General features: G+C 34.6%; 1 protein-coding gene and 2 non-coding genes across 3 annotated transcripts in view; all 3 read right to left on the bottom strand.

The window, feature by feature from the left end:
• Positions 1-17,929, bottom strand: part of CFAP47 (cilia and flagella associated protein 47) — a 433,368-nt gene that overhangs the window by 331,663 nt on the left and 83,776 nt on the right. The window contains exons 23-24 of the mRNA XM_049766890.1: positions 14,840-14,934; positions 4,851-5,010 (exon numbers count right to left, since the gene is read on the bottom strand). Of these exons, the coding sequence (XP_049622847.1) occupies positions 4,851-5,010; positions 14,840-14,934 (255 nt within the window). The remainder of the gene's footprint in view (positions 1-4,850; positions 5,011-14,839; positions 14,935-17,929) is intronic.
• LOC126000295 (U6 spliceosomal RNA) lies at positions 7,333-7,436 on the bottom strand. The gene has a single exon (XR_007492647.1). It is a non-coding gene; the product is annotated as a U6 spliceosomal RNA (small nuclear RNA).
• LOC125999998 (U1 spliceosomal RNA) lies at positions 16,829-16,990 on the bottom strand. The gene has a single exon (XR_007492407.1). It is a non-coding gene; the product is annotated as a U1 spliceosomal RNA (small nuclear RNA).

The following is a 17,929-nucleotide window of genomic DNA, read 5'->3' as shown; positions in this document are numbered from 1 at the left end:
TAAGATTTGATGGGGAACATTAAGCATGGAAGAATTTCAGTGAACTCCATATAAGATAAAATTTACCTTTAGACATCTCTATCAAACTAGCAAAGAGAAATCTAGCCAAACAGGAACCCTGAAAGTTGAAAAAAAGTGAATCATAATATACAAGGAATCCTCAATAACAGCTAACTTCTCATCAAACACCATGAAGGCCAGAACAAACACAGTACAGTGATATATTTCAAGTACTGCAAAAAAAATAAAAAGACTCTCAAAAAAAAAATAACCCACTATATCCAACCAAATAATACTTCAAATTTAAGCAAGGAAATAACACAGTCCCAGTATATAAAACCAGAGAGCTTTTTATAAGAAAACCAAAATGGAAATCCTTGAAAGTAAATACCATAACACTAGTCAGAAACTTGACACAGAAAATAACAAAGCAAATATAAGAATATGAGTAAATATAAGTACACATGTAAACAAGGTTTCTTTAAGTATATTTACTTACTTTTATTTAACAGAAAATTGTATGAGGGAATATCAAATAGTGATGATAGTGATGGGGTGATATCATAAAAATATCTGCTTTGTAACAGTATATTACTTTATATAATATGAAGTAAGTGAGATCAGTATTGGAGGATAGTTTTATATACACTATTAAAATAAAATAATCTTAATTGCAGTTTTTAAATATAAGATCTAATATTTTTCAGGTGCAGGGAAACATCTCAAAATTTATTCTGTGAAAAAAATCAAAAGTAAAGAAAGAATACTGCTTAAAGAATGAAGTAAAGGACATCTTGGAAGCAAAAGAAGGCAGTAATGTAGGAAAGATGAACAAACTGGAGACACACTAAAAACACACAGCAATAGATCAATGTAAATATTTCCATATTGTACTTTATCAGTAAATGTAAATTGATTAAAATAAAAGGCTGAGTACTTTCAATTATTTGAACTCTTAAAAAATCCACTTTTTTTTAAGTCTGGCAAGAAAGATATTAAAATGTTCTTGCGCTTACATATAGCTGGCCCCAGTCATATCCCTCGTCCTTAAATAAGGTGGCCTATGTACAGAGCCAGGACTAAGTCCTAGTCAACAATGGTTGTGGCCCCAATCAAACAAACAAAATAACAAAACAAAAGATCAAAATTTAAGACATCATATATACAGAGAATTCAAAAATATGACTCAACTGAAAATGAAAAAATTCTAAAATGATATACATATAAACAGCAATTTAAGAAAAACTGTAGTGGCTATGCTAATATCAAGCAAAAAAGGCATCAATATAAAAAGTTCTATTAGACATAAGGGATATTATATAGGTGGCAGGGTCATCCATAAAGTACATAAAACAATTATAAACATAGGCTTGCTTAACAGAGTCACAAAGCATAAAAGCAAACCCTGATAGAATCAAGGGAAAAATTAGATGATTTAATTTAAAATATTGGACAGTTCTATATGCTACTCATGCTTGAAGAAAGCCATGTTAAAGAAGATCACTAAAGAAATTAAAAGTCTTAAACATTATGAGTCAACTGAGCCTAACAGATCTATTGAACAAGTCACCTAACTAGAGTAGAATACATAGTTTTCAAGTATACTTGGAATATCCCCCAAAGAAGATTATAATCTTAGGGACTAAAGTGAGATTTGATTTATTCTTTCAATATATTGCAATGACTGAAACCATACAGTATGTTCTTTGGCCAAGAAAAAAATAGAACTAAAGGAGAAATCAGTATCAAAGTGGGGTTTGAGAAATTATCAAGTATTCAAAATATGTGACAAAATGAAAGCAAGAGAATTTTTGAAAAATCACTTGAGATTAATTAAAACAGAAAAAGGGGGCTGAGAAGATCACACAGAGGTAAGTTAATTACCCTATTTGTGGTCAAGACAGTTCAAATGCCCTGCATCCCAGGAGATACCTAGAAAATTCAGGAGTAATCGCTGAGCGGCTATATAGGTGTGGACCAAAAACTAGATATGAACAAAGAAAATATAAATGCACCAATTTGTGAGTTTCACATATTATAATCATAAACAGAATGTAATTGATAGCTATTAATGTCTTTTTTAAAAATAAAGGTTCCATTTATTATTTATACTCAAGTCATAAGACACATAAAACATAAAAAGTTATTACCATCAATCTATGTGAAAATGAAAATAGAATGAACTGTTGAATAAGAAATACAAAATTTTAATAAGAATTAAAATTTGTCCTTGAACAAATTTGAAATTTTTTAGGCAAGAATGATAAAAAGGAAGACTCAAATTAAAAGATCTATGAGTATAAAAGAAAAAATAGGAACGCAATATAGACTTTTTTTTTTTTTGGGCCACACCCGGCGGTGCTCAGGGGTTACTCCTGGCTGTCTGCTCAGAAATAGCTCCTGGCAGGCACGGCGGACCATATGGGACACCAGGATTCGAACCAACCACCTTTGGTCCTGGATTGGCTGCTTGCAAGGCAAACACCACTATGCTATCTCTCCGGGCCCGCAATATAGACATTTAATATAATGGAAGACATCATATAGTTGTATATAAACAAGTTTGATAATCTAGTAAAAAAGAACACATTCCTAGAAAGATACAAATAACATACTCTAACTCTGAAAAAATATAAAATGTAAATAAACATAGATAATGACATCATGCAGCAATCAAAAATTTCTCAGAAGGACAAAAATTTAAATGACTTTACTAATGAAATGGAACGAACATTTCCTATGTAATTAATAACAAAGACCAGAGTGTCCAGGTAAGATAAAGTTGGATGTGGCCCCAAAGTAAAAAAAAACAATAATAATTATTTTTTAGAATTAATAGCAATCTTTGCACCAACATAAATGGAGGGAATATTTCCAAATTAATTTTATAAATCAAAGATGATGGAAAGCAATTTATTTTGGTTCATTCATTTAAGTAGAAATAACTGAACAACCTGACCTTTTTAAATAAATTAAATTAATTTAAAAGTAAGTAAAACATTAAACTCTCCAGCCTGCTTTTCCAAGTATGCCCAGAGGTGATGTCAGAGCCTCCTGACCATTGTTTAGGAGGCCCTCTCCAGAAAAAAATCATAACTGTACTTGTAAGAGCATTGCTACCTTTATAGATTTTTGTCCTTCTTAAAGTATCTGATTTTAAAGTTAGAATCCAAAGCAAAATGAGACCAGAGTGATAGTACAGTATGTACAGTGTTTGCCTTGCATGCAACTGGTGCCCCATATGGTCCCCTGAGTACTGCAAAAATAAAAAAAAAATAAAATAAAAAAAGAACTAGAAGCAAACAAAACAAGAATTAAAAGTAAAATAGAAGAATTATTTTTCATCCTTATCTTAATGAACAGAAAAAAAGAGCTTAACAAGACAAAAATAAAATGCTAAATCAGTCAGAGTTAGACAAAGGAAAACCGAGTGGATAGGGATCACACAGTCAGCATTCAAGCAAAAAACATTTTGTTGGACCAAAAATAAATTTAAACTCATATATATGTATATATATATATATACACACATATATATGACATAGACTCCAGTAATAATCTAGGATACAGAGTCATATTGTCCTGCACACATTACCAGAGGTAGCCCTGAGAGCTCCAAGCACACCAGGGGCATCCTTGGTAATCCCCAGTACTGCAGTGTCTCAGCCTGCAGCGCAGGGCCCTTGTACTGAGGTATGGACTAGTTTGTCAAGAACCCAAGGTAAAGAGGGAAGTCTCCCTGGTTCTCCTGTCCACCACTGCTTGCACAGCCCTGCTGAATTTCCTCAAAAAATACATTAGACAATCTTGCCATGAATACAAATGCATAAAGCAAAATTACTGGAATAAAGAACATTTCAGCATTCTGCAACTGAAGTAAAAATAGATGTAAAGATTTCAGAAAAAACGGTAATATAGGACTGCATTAATAGATTCAGGAGAAAAGACAAATAGAGGAGGAAGAGGAAAGCTATAAATACAAAAAAATGAAGAGAAAAATTATGCATCACTACTAATAAAGATTGTATTTACATAAAAATAATGCACAGCCTTTAAAAACATTATCTAATTATAATCAATCAGTATAAAATATTCAACAGCCAAACAAAATATATTCTTTTATACTAACAGTTAACTTAAAAGAATAATGAAAAGAATCCTATTTATAATAATGATGCATATAAAATAACCCTTGGTTTCTGATAAAGTCATGTGATATATTTAGAAAAGATAATGTCCAATATTCCAAGATATTTTGTCACAGATATTAGAGAAATGCGAAGTGCTAATTTTTAAAAGTAAAAACAAAGTTGCTACCATTAAAAAAGAAACAGAAGAAATTTAGAAATATTGAGAGCTGTTACAGGTCTTTTTTTAGTTACTTTTTGAAGTCACACACCATCATGACCTCCATAATATTCCATAATCACACTAACCCTACTTGGGATGAGAGATAACTATACAAAGGAATGGACACTATAAGAATGTAAGAAGTATTGGGAACTATTGTTATGGATGCATACCTCAAAATTCTGCTAAATATTCTTCTTTTTTTTTTCTTTTGGTTTTTTGGGTCACACCCGGCATTGCTCAGGGGTGACTCCTGGCTGTCTGCTCAGAAATAGCTCCTGGCAGGCACGGGGGACCATATGGGACACTGGGATTCGAACCAACCACCTTTGGTCCTGGATCGGCTGCTTGCAAGGCAAACACAGCTGTGCTATCTCTCCGGGCCCTCTGCTAAATATTCTAAGAACATATAACAAAGAATTTAAACTTGGCCTATATGGTATACTGTGTGTCAGATAAACTGAAGTATCAGCAAGAAGTATACGGGGAAAAGCACTTACTTGGCTGGAATACTATGGTAACTTTACAATTTTCTCCTTCAAGCAGAACCCCAGCCAGTCTACTACAGTTGAATATGCCATCGGTGAAAAGATTGTTGGTGTTATGAATATCCAAACTCCATTGCACAGTTTTCTTTGAAATATTATATATAATAAGATCCTGTTCACACAGAAAAGTATATTTTAAAAATCATAATATTTAAGGTAAAACTTATTTTTGTTATAATAGTTTCTAGATGGGTCTAAATACAAAGTTAAGGGATTTAAAATGCTAATGAGGGTCAGGGAGTTTAGTACAAATATCAAGGGTACACTAGAGTTTGATGCTCAGCACCATATACCTTCCACCCCAAGTATCTCCAGATGTCCTCCTAAAGACTCACTTAACACCGTAAATTGGCCTCAGTATCATGGACCATTAAAGAGCCTGAGCACTGCCATATCACCAGAATCTAGTTAGATTAATATAATTAGAGCTGGTTTGGTGGTCAAATGGGAAATGAAATAGACATGTGAGTATTTTTAGTCTATTATTTATGAGACATACACAGAAAAAAAAGCCTGAGGTAAAATAAAATATCAAAACGGGTACACTAGTTATTATGTATCTTAAAAACATACTTTGATCATGAGAATACAAATGGTAGTCACTTTGAAGACAATTTGAAAGCTCCGTTATAATGCTGAACAAATCTATGATTAAACTCATCATCCTACATTCAAGTATTTAAGTGAACTTAGCATGTAAATGTATATTTGAATGCTTGCAATATGAATTAATTGTTTATAAACATTGAAAACTAGAAGAAAAGATAAACAAAACTACTTCAAATTAATATATGAATAAACAAAAGGATTAAAACTCAGTAATAAATATAAGTATTAAACCATGCAAAACCATAAGTGAACCTAAAATATTCCTGTTATGTGAAAGATGTCAGACCAAATTGACTGCATTATATAATTACATTACCTGTCTATTTGTAAATTCCAAAGTTTGTGGTTTATAAATTAATATTGCCAAGTATTAATGAAAAGGAGGGTAGCTGATATTTATAAAGGGGATTTTTGGTATAATCAAACTGTTCTGTATAACCCTTAATTGGAAGAGAACCTCTTCTACATATTTCTCCAAACTCATAGAAATGTATACTACAAGGGTGGGAGCAATGGCACAGTGGTAGGGCGTTTGCCTTGCACACAGCTGACCCAGGATGGACCACGGTTCAATTCCCCAGCATCCCATATGGTCCCCCTAAGCCAGGAGCGATTTATGAGAGCATAACCAAGAGTAACTCCTGAGCATCACTGGGTGTAGCCCAAAAAATAAAAAAAATATATAAAAAAATGTATCCTACAGAGTAAGCTTAAATTTGTATAGATGATCAACTTCAACACTCCTACTTGGAACCCAATATAAATTATATATTTTAGCAACTCTATTACAAATGCATAAAGAAACATCACTGAAATAGGGTGAGGGGTGACTGGATCAAGAAACTTTGGAAGAATGTGACTTTACCAGAAACTGTAAGGCCAAAAATGAAAAATATCAATCTTTATAAACTATGTATTCTACTTGAAAAAATGTGTCAATTTTAACTTCTAACTTTTACAAAGTTAAAAATGCTGTGGCCCGCGAGGTGGCGCTAGAGGTAAGGTGTCTGCCTTGCAAGCGCTAGCCAAGGATCAGGACCTAGCCAAGGATCAGGACCGCGGTTCGATCCCCCGGCGTCCCATATGGTCCCCCCAAGCCAGGGGCAATTTCTGAGCCTTAGCCAGGAGTAATCCCTGAGCATCAAATGGGTGTGGCCGGAAAAACCAAAAAAAAAAAAATTCTGGCATTTATACTCTATACTCATATAATAGGGTTTAAATCAGAGAACAGAGGCTGGAGCACTAGTACAGAAGGTAGGGAGCTTGCCTTGCATGCAATCAACCTGGGTTCAATCTCCAGTATCCCATAGGATCTCCTGAGACCTGCCAGGAATGAACCTGAGCACTGTCAGGTGTACCCTCCAAAACAAACACAGAGCAAAAGTTTTCAGCAAAAGTTCCATATCAGTACTGTTAAAAATCATGAAGGTCAAGAAGAGAAGAATGGAAGAGAAAAAGTGTGGAAATAGACCAGTGCAGATTTTGTTAGAAGGATCTTGATAGCAATTGGTTGTAGGTACTATATAAAAAAGAATTGTAAAATTGTATGTCTTATATAAGACATATGCAATATTGCAACTCAATGTTCCATCACTAAGAAATCATTATAAATAAAATTTGTTATGGACATAAAAATAAGCAAAATGGTAATAGTGACAAATGCCAGAGACTATCTGTAAAATAAATGGTATTCTGAATGAACCCTAAAACAGCCTTTTAAAAAAATATAAACATCAAATAGAAATTGTTTGAAAATAAATTTTAGAAAGCAATGGAGAGTAATCATTTAATAATATTGTACAAAATGTAACTTCTGCCTTTATTTTAAAATATGGAACGCTTCACGAATTTGCCTGTCATCCTTGCGCAGGGGCCATGCTAATCTCTGTATCGTTCCAATTTTAGTATACATGCTGCCGATGCGAGCACTAACTTCTCCCTTTTAATCAATAATCTCTGGTTGTATAAGATAGCATCCAGGGAAGTAACATGAAAAATATGTAAAATTTGCACTGTCTTTGTCATGTTAGAGAAAACATTGAAAATAAGGGCTTGACATATGTTGTTTCATCTTTCCAGAGCAACATATTAAAAGAAAACTTTTACACACATTATATTATCTTTATACTTTCATAATTTGAAGAGCATAGCACTATCAATGCTGCTTATTATTATTATTATTATATTCAAATGACATGTATACAACTTAAGCAAATAATTTTAAATGCTTATAAAAATAAGTTTTCCCATTCAATTAATTGATCAACAATAGTCCTGCTTCCCAGACTTAACCAATTTTATCCAACTCTGAATTTGGACTTTCACTAACAGTAATAGCCTCATTCTAAATCTGATGCTGATAATGGCTTAATTAAGTCTCATACTGCTATAACAAATTAGCACAAGCTAAGAGTTAAAAGAAAACACAAATTTGGGGCTGTATAAATAGTAAAGCAGGTAAGATGTAGGATGCTTGTCTTGCATGCTGCCTTTTTAAATCCAATACCTGGTCCAAACATAGTCACCAAAGTCCCACCAAGCATGACCCCTAAGGGCAGAGCCCAAAGAAGACCTGGAACACTGCCAGGTTTAGCTTCCCCAAACAAACAAAAAAACTACAAATTTCTATTAGTCTTCTAATATGGCTATTCCTTATGGTTGTCATATGGAATGTCATATCAGATGGGATATGGCTATTTCTGGACTAAGAACAAGATGTTAGAAGGAAACAGAATACTTGTGGGAGATTTAGAGAAGTAATCTGTTTCCTTATAAATACTATTTTCAAGTCATGAATAATCCTAGACGCAGCCTACTTTCTCTGAATACAAGGCGCTGAACTCTATTTCTCTGACCCTATAAGCACATTTCTTCTCACCACAGGGATTCTCTCTTCAGTCTGTCCTGTGATAAGATTGGTACTACTTAAGTAATCCATATTCTTTCATCATTTGATTTTGTTTTGATTTTAGATGACACCAGACAGTGAAAATTGGTGTGGTTATTCCTGTTGGTTCTTGGGGAATCATGTAATACTCGGGATCAAATAAGCCACCATCATGCAAAGAACATGCAGCTATCTACTCATATATCTCTGTGGCTAAGATATTTTATATAAAATTTTTATCTTAATGAAATTTTATATCAGAAATTTATTTTCTACAATATAGGGCAGAATATTAAAATTTCTGCAAATAACAAAATAAATCAGAGTGCCACTATTCTAACTGCCAAATGACTAATGATTTATCAGATTCAGAAACTGTCCCTTTACTTTCTACTATACAGAAGAAAATTTAGATCATTTGAAACCTCCAGTTCCTTCTCTAACTTCAACTTGAGATAATTATATATTTTTTTGTGGTTTTTGGGTCACACCCGGCAGTGCTCAGGGGTTTTTCCTGGCTCTGTGCTCAGAAACTGCTCCTGGCAGGCACAGGGGACCACATGGGACGCCAGGATTCGAACCGATGACCTTCTGCAGAAAGGTAAACACCTTACCTCCATGCCATCTCTCCGGCCCCTAGGGATAATTATTTTTTTACAATTTATATCCTTAGGTATTTTTTCCTGTCAACATTAGCAATTCACATTACTAACTAGGTAAAATTATGTTCACTCTTTCTTTTAATAATTTTTTATTTAAGCACCATTATTACAAACATGTTTATAGTTGGGTTTCAGTTATAAAGAAACATCCCCCTTCTCCAGTGCAACCTTCCCACCACCAATGTCCCCCCATTCCCCGGCTCCCTCACCCCCCACCCATATTCAAGACAATTAATCTATTTCTCTCACTCAATACCATTGTCATGATAGTTGTTAGTGCAGTTATTTCTCTAATTGCACTCACCACTCTTTGTGGTAAGCTTCATATCTTGGGCAGGTCCTTCCAGCCCTCATCTCTATTGTCTCCGGGCATTATTAACATACTGTATTATACTATTCTTAAATCCCACATATGAGTGAGACTAATCTGTGTCTATCTCTCTCCCTCTGACTTATTTCACTCAGCATAATAGGTTCCATGTCCATCCATGTATAGGAAATGTAACTTCATTTTTCTTGGTGGCTGCAAAGTATACCATTGTGTATATGTACCACAGTTTCTTTTGCCACTCTTCTTCAACGGTTGAAAGAATTCACTAGTGAATTCATCTTGCCTGGACTTCCATTTGGGGGCCTTTTGATTATCATTTCAACTTCCTCAATAGTGATAGCTATGTTGAATTATTTCACATCATCATGGTTTTCTACCTTAGGATTCCACAAATTTATCTATTTGTTCTAGGTTCTCTTGTTTTGTGTCATAAAGTTTCTCAAATTAATCAATTATTATCCTTTGAATTTCTGTAGATTCTGTTGTAACACTGCCACTCTCTTCTCTGATATAGCTCTCACTTTCTTTGTGAATCTTGTTAATCTTTTATTGACCATGTTAATTTCTTTTCAAATAACCAATTCTTGACTTCATTTTGAATTGTTTTGGGGTTTACCGTTTATTACTGTTTGCTCTAAAACTTATTATTTTCTTCTACCTACCTTATTTTGGTTCTTTTTGTTCCAATTTATTAAGCTATACAATCAAGTTGTTTAAGTGGGTTCTTTCTTCCTTCTTTATTATTTTTATTAATATCTTTATTTAAACACATTGATTGTAAATGATTGTAATATTTAATTGTAATCAAATTTGATTGTAATGCAAGAAAAGCATGCTACATCTTACCTGCTCTACAAATCTATTTAAATTGTAATCAAATATGATTTTAACCACAGGTGCAACATTCCCACCACCAATGTACCAGATCTCCCTCCTCCCCACCCCACCCTCACCTGTACTCTAGACAGGCTTTCCACTTCCCTCTTTCATTCACATGATTATGATAGTTCTCAGCATAGTCATTTCTCTAACTGCACTCACCACTCTTTATGGTGAGCTGGACCTTCTAGCCCTCCTCTCTTTGTCTCTGAGAATTATTGCAAAAATGTCTTTTATTTTTCTTCAGATCCATAGATGAGACTATTCTGCGCCTATCTCTCTCCCTCTCACTTATATCACTCAGCGTAACAGATTCAATGTACATCCATGTATGGGAAAATTTCATGACTTCATCACTCCTGATGGCTGCATAATATTCCATTGTGTATATGTACCACTTTCTAATCACATGGATTCTAAATTAGGACCACCTGACATATGTTCAAGGTGGGAGGTGCCCCTGTAGATAAGAGCTTGTTTCAATACGTAAAATTTCCCCTTTTTTAGTATGCTTTTGCAAGAAGAAATGGTGGTATTTATGGGTGACAGTGTCAGGCTCCATCATCTCTGTGCCCTGGTTTTGACCTGAGCTATTATCCTCTTTTTCTTGTAGGTTTTTGTTATCAAGCAGAACCAAAACAGGTGGAGTTAAGGAAGAAGAGAAAACAGAAATGAGACTACATATACATGTACATATATATGTATATATACTCACATATATAAAAGAAAAAATAAATAAAAATAAGTTAAAAAAATATTAAAGGAACAAACTGATGCAGGAGACTACGTTACATTTGGGGAAAAACAGGTTAAGAGTTAGTATTATGGGTCCGGAGAGATAGCACAGCGGCGTTTGCCTTGCAAGCAGCCAATCCAGGACCAAAGGTGGTTGGTTCGAATCCCGGTGTCCCATATGGTCCCCCGTGCCTGCCAGGAGCTATTTCTGAGCAGACAGCCAGGATTAATCCCTGAGGTACCGCCAGGTGTGGCCCAAAAACCAAAAAAAAAAACTTATAAAGAAAATATAGGTTTCCTCATTGTCTTTTGAGATTCTTGTGGGAGGTGGAAGCCAGAGCACATTTTCATCACACACCCTGGTCTTGTTGAGATTGAGAAACGATTTGCAGTAGAAAGGGCTCAGGTAGAGTTCTTGCACTAGGTAACCTTCTGGAGCTGAGTACAGTATCAAACAACAGTCCACATTTAAGGGGGGGTGAAAAGGAGGGCCACAGAGCATGAGTGGATGACACTTCAATTATCTGAATCAATTTTAAATAATCTTGAATTCATGAAGATATTGATTTACTCTGGAACTCAATACAATTCAATCCACTAAAATGAACTTTCTAGTTCCACACACAAGTTCTTTTGTATTCACAAAGATATATTAGTCTTAGAAATCTTAATGGTATTTTATGCTTGAAAGTCACAATTCAATTTCAAAAGAGAACTTATGGTATATTGTTATTTCATAGTTGTAAAATTAAATATTTACTCTCACTTTTCAAAGCTATAGAAATTCAAAATTGAAGAAAAGGCAATATTTGAGATAAAAAAAGCACAACAAAACAAGATTTAAGCAAAGTATGTATGAGTTCCATTCTTGTGTATGTTTTTCTTCTAATTCAGAATTAGAAGAAAAGCAGATAGATCTAGTAAGAAAGGACTAACTATTCATAAATACCAGAGTTGGTTAAATGTTATTGTTGAATCTCACCACCTTTCAATTCTTTATGGAAAATATTTCACATAATTTTAGCCAAAACTTCATTTAATGAAAAGAGTGCAAAAATTCTCTCCCAATCTGTTAGTTGCCTCTATTTTTAGTCTGTGTTTCTTTTGTCATACAGAAACATTTTAATTTGATGTTGTCCCATTTATTTAAGTTTGATGCTATAACTCTTGCCATTGCCATCCTATCATCAAAGACTTCTTTGAGGTCTAAAATCTTGGAGTGTTCTGCCTATGAAATTTATGGATTTGGGTTTACTCTCAGAGTCTGTTTTTTTTTTTTTTTTTGGTTTTTGGGCCACACCCGGTGGTGCTCAGGGGTTACTCCTGGCTGTCTGCTCAGAAATAGCTCCTGGCAGGCATGGGGGACCATATGGGACACCGGGATTCGAACCAACCACCTTTGGTCCTGGATCGGCTGCTTGCAAGGCAAACGCCACTGTGCTATCTCTCCGGACCCTACTCTCAGAATCTTTTTATTTATTTTGTTTTGTTTTGTTTTGTTTTTGGGTCACACCCGGCAGCACTCAGGGGTTACTCCTGCCTCTATGCTCAGAAATTACTCCTGGAAGGCTCAGGGGACCATATGGTATGCCTGGATTTGAACCACCATCCTTCTGCATGCAAGGCAAATGTCTTACCTCTCAGGCCCCTACTCTCAAGATCTTTAAATCACTTTAAAATGTCTTTTGTGTAAGGTGTGAGATACGGATCAATCTTTAATTTCTTACACATGGTTTTCCAATTGTTCCAACAACATTTGTTGAAGAGACAGTCATTGTTACATTTCATATTCTCGTCTCCTTTGTCAAAAATTATTTGAGCATATGCTTGGGTGTTTGTCATTGGATATTCTTTTCTGACCAATTAATCTGAAAATCTGTCTTTGTTCCAATATCATGCTGTTTTGATCACTATGGCTTTGTAGTATATCTTCAAAATAGGTAATGAGATGTCTCCTAGTTTGTTGTTTTAATATGTATTTGGCTATCCTAGGTCATTTATGGTTCCAAAAAAACTTTATAATTGATTGTTCTAAGTCCTTGAAGAATAATGTCTGAATTTGAATAGATTGCATTGAATCTATATAGTAGTTTAGATAAATGGTCATTTTGATATTGGTTCTTCCAATCCATGAGCATGGAATGTTCTTCCATTTCCTTAGGTCTTCTTCAATTTCTTTTGAAGTGTCTTGAAATTTTCTTGATGTAGGTCTCTGACCTCTCTTGTTAGATTGATTCCTAGATACTTGATAGTTTGGGACCTTATTTTAAATAGGATGGATTCTTTGACCTTTTTCTCCTCTGATTCATTATTTGTATAGAGGAATGAAACTGTCTTTTCTGTATTTATTTTGTACCTGGCAACTTTGCTATATTAGTTTATTGTTTCCAGGAGCTTTTCTGTGGACTCTTTAGGGTCTTTGATATATATCATCATGATGTTTGCAAACAGATAGTTTGACTTCGTCTTTTCCAATTTGTATTCCTTTAATTTCCTTCTCTTGTCTGACTGCTATTTCTAGGACTTCTAATACTTTGTTGAATAAGAGTGGAGATAGTGGACAAGATATCTTGCCTTGTGCCAGACCTTAGTGAAAATGCTTTGAATTTTTCACCATTAAAAACACTTGGCTTAGAAGTCAAAATATTGGACATTGGCCATTAACCTGGACCTTGAATCCCATCTCTGGAATAAGCACATTTTTCTACACCATCACCATGAATCAGACTTCTACCAGGGAAGGCCCTGATGCTGACTTTGCTAACATTGACTTGCTCAGGGTAGGTTCAGATGACACCCTGATGACTTGGTAACAGCAACAACCTGCTTCTGGGCAAGGTTCTCTAATGGTTAGATGAAACCAGAAGATTCTCCGTGTCACCCTGACTTTAACATAGGATCTATAAAAAAAACCAGGATCTCTAACTACAAAAACCTGAATGTGACAACTATGGTTGCGAAGAACTTTAACTGGAACCACATAGAATGACTTTGGGGTTAGACAACTTAGTTTGCCTGGAGCCTATACTTAGTCTTATGGCTTCATGTGTAAGGTCTCCCTGTTTTTAGGCCAAAGGTTTTTCCTTTCTATTATCCCCATATTTTGCTGTGCCAGTGCACAGTCGCATGACATACACACACACACACACACAACCTTGCCATGCACACACCTTTTTATATTGTATTTTTAATCGCTTTTTTTCCCTTAAATTGGGGCTGCAGCCTTTTACCCAGAACCTTGGGACATGGATTACTTTATTTTACCACATATTCCCACATTTTTCTATAAAACTAACAATGAATAAAGAAAGGTAGGGGGCAAAGGGCCAAGTGGTCTCAAATGCATTGTCAGGGAAATAAATAAGGACACAACTAAATATCCAAGTCAAAGTCAACTATAGTAGAATCAAGGGACCTAAACTTTAGCCATCTAAACTCAAAGGGGCCTGTTATACTGGCAGGCCAGGGGGCAAAAGGTGGTGGTATAGGATGCACTCTAGGTCCATTGGAAAAGTTTGACACTGGTGTTTGGAAGGACCCTGACTTATTGAATACATAAAATTCAACTATGAAGGACTCTGTAGATCACAATTGTTTTTGATCTACTCACAAAATAAAATAAAATAAAAATTTAAAGAGGTTTACTCCAATCATATTTAAATATTTTGAATATTTCTATTCAATACACACACATACATGATTTACTGATGTGTATGTGTTCATATACTGTGACAATTATAAATTTTATATGTGAAAGTTCTCTGTAAGAATAACCAACTCAATAAACTAAACACTATAATAAAGTTATAAATTGCATCAATTCTCTGTAGACACATACCTCACTTCTCTTATTATTATTATTAGAGTCCAAATCATATATTGGAATTTCAAATACAAAATCTGTTTTGGAAAATGTCAATGGCGCTTGTAATCCTGTCAAAGAGAAGTAAATATACTGGTAAAATAGTAACAATATAAACTCAAATAATTTTATTTGTTATGACTCAATAAAAAGATAATTCTTCCATTATTAACTTCACAAAGAAAAGAGCAATTCCATGGTTTACCACAGATACAATGTTCCAGTTTTTATTTTTTTTCCAGTTTTGATTTTTAACTAGTAAAGAAAAATATACTTCCTGGCCTCAAGGAGCACTGCTTGCATTTTCAACATTCTACACCACAGTGATGTACATATTCCAAATGGCACATCATTAAAACTCACAGTCCATTATTTACATTTAGGATCATTTTTGGTGCTAGGTTTGAATCAAAAGTAAAATTAGATATATAGTATAGAATCATAGAAGAAATCCACTTAACTAAAAACACCTTTACCGTCCAAGTATTATCCCCTTGAAACTACTGATCTTTTGTTTCTAATGTTGTACCTTTTCCTGAATACCATTTATTTGTAGAAATGAAGCATAGTCTTTAAAAAGTCAATTCATGGGTGCCCAAAGGTACTTCCAGATAATCTAGGTCAGGTAGTTCAAGTATAAACAGTTCTGGGGCTAGAGAAATAGCACAGCTGGTATCGCGTTTGCCTTGCACATGGCCAACCCAGGTTTGATCCCTGGCATCCCATAGAGTTCCCTTAGCCTGCCAGGAGTGATTTCTGAGTGCAGAGCTAGAAGTAAGCCCTTAGCACTGCCAGGTGTGGCCCAGAATACTAAATAAGTAAATAAATATTTAAAAACAGACAAGGTTATATGCCTTTATTGTCAGGTTGTAGTGACATAGTGTTGCCTGGGTCCAGTAGTATTTGGGAATTATCAGGACAATACCAGCAGTCTTGGAGGCAATCTAACACTAGGGATCAAACCCAAGGCCTTGCACTCTCTCTTCCACTTGACCTCTTTCCTCAGATTTGTGTATACAATCATCTGGGATTGGATTATTCAACTTAAAAGATTTTTCATATCTTATCATGACTTAATAAATCATTTTCTTATTTATGCTGACCTATATCTCAATGTCAAGATATATCACATTATAAATTTATATTTAGTTACCAAAGAATATCTTGGCTGCTTCCAACTTTTGGCAAGTATAAGCACAATAGCCACAAATATCTGTATACAAATTATTTGGTCAGGTCCTGCATTTTCAATTTCTTATCATTTCAAAGTAGCACAATTTGCTTGATCTTATAATTTATATTTGTTAAAATAATTTTGTTTTGTTTAAAAAAAATGAAAGCCATAACTGTCTTCCAAAGTGCAATGTCATTTTTCAACAGCAAAGCAAACTTTCCCAAGAAATCCATGGCTATCACTTGCTGTATCACATACTCTGCTGCATTTTGTGTTGGCAGCATTCTAGATTCAGTTCAATTGGTGGAGAGTAGTATCCTATCCTTGTTTTAAGATACATTTCCCTGATAACATAAGAAGTTGAATGTAATTTTATTGGTTTCACTACCATTTGACTATCTTTGGAGAGATGTGTCTATAGAGCTTCAATATTTGGTCTTTGTTTTGTAGGTATACCTGGTGGTACCTAGGGCTTATTTCTGGCTCTATATAACTGGTAGCACTGTATGGAACTTGGGGGAAACCTGTGTTAACATGGATAGGCCAAGTGTCATCACCATGCAATTCAATCCCCACTGGCTCAGTTTTGCATTGGTTAACTTAGTAAGTTTTAAGAGTAATGTTTATGCTTATCCTGGATAGCGGGTGTTTTTTATTTTATCAGATATGCCTTCTGGAAATATATTCTCACTGTAACTGGTTTGCCTTTTTGATTTCTTTATAGTGTCTTTGCAGAGCAGTTAAATTTTAATAGAGCCAAGTTTATCAATTCTTCATAAATTGTTTTCAAGGGACAGTGTGAATGCAGTTCACAACAAATTATGCAACAAATTATGCAGTAAATCTCATATTTGGTAAAATTTCAGGGGTCACCCCATCCAGAGTGCAATGGGTAAGGCTCACCCTGGAAAAACCACCTTCGTGGCCATGATATCTCCCCTGCCAGATAGTATCTTTTCAAAGATCTTGACTGTGTTGTTATATCTAAAATATTAATGTCAAATCCAAGACTACTGCCAGTGGGGATCCAAACCCTCCTCATCAATTAAAATTACAGGTAAGATATATAGCTCAATGGAATGGGGTTTCTGTCTCACAATGTAATATGTACAAAGTTTGATCCCCAATACCGTATGGCCCCTAAAGGAGACATGGGTGATGGCCACTGGCACTGTTTGTTTCAAGCTCTTAACTACCAGGCCTGCACAGCCAGGCCCAGTATCATGGTGACAAGTTATGGGCCTTGGTCCCAATAGCAGAGTTTAGGCCAGGTTAAAAGAAAATATAGAAAATAAAGGCAGACAATAATATATGAAATAAAAAGAGCTCAGTTACATTTATTAATAAAACACCTCGGTGATAAAGTAAAAATCCACAAACATAAAAGCTTAATCCTAATGGGCAAAGCAAGGAAAACTAAAATGATAAACTTTTAACCACACAGAGATTCAATTTATGTAATTAAGTGCTAGTTACAGTTTACATTGAAGGAGGGCTGAAATAATACTACTCGACAAAAAGTCTTTTGTAAAATGCAACAGGATTTTACCAAGGGTTAACTTCAGATGCAATGTAACTCACTCAGAGAATAGGGTATTCAAACCTAATTAGGGAAAATTTATACAAACTCACTTCATCAGCATACAAAGAAGGAGAAAAAAACTATGACAATATTTAGGATTATTATCTGTGAGTCTAAAATATTCTGCAATGGTTATTAGTATTTCTATAATGAATAAAGATATATAACATCCAGAAAAGGCTTATATTAAAATGAACATGTTCCATCTTTACAGAGGCAGTAATATCCAAGCTATTAAAAATAATATTAAGAACAAAGTAAAGGGATCAGAGAGATGTGAAATGGGTACAGCACTTGCTTTGTATGTAGC

This window comes from Suncus etruscus, chromosome X, assembly GCF_024139225.1.
Source record: "Suncus etruscus isolate mSunEtr1 chromosome X, mSunEtr1.pri.cur, whole genome shotgun sequence".
In the NCBI taxonomy this organism is placed as follows: Eukaryota; Metazoa; Chordata; class Mammalia; order Eulipotyphla; family Soricidae; genus Suncus; species Suncus etruscus.
This window is presented reverse-complemented; position numbering and strand designations above follow the sequence as displayed.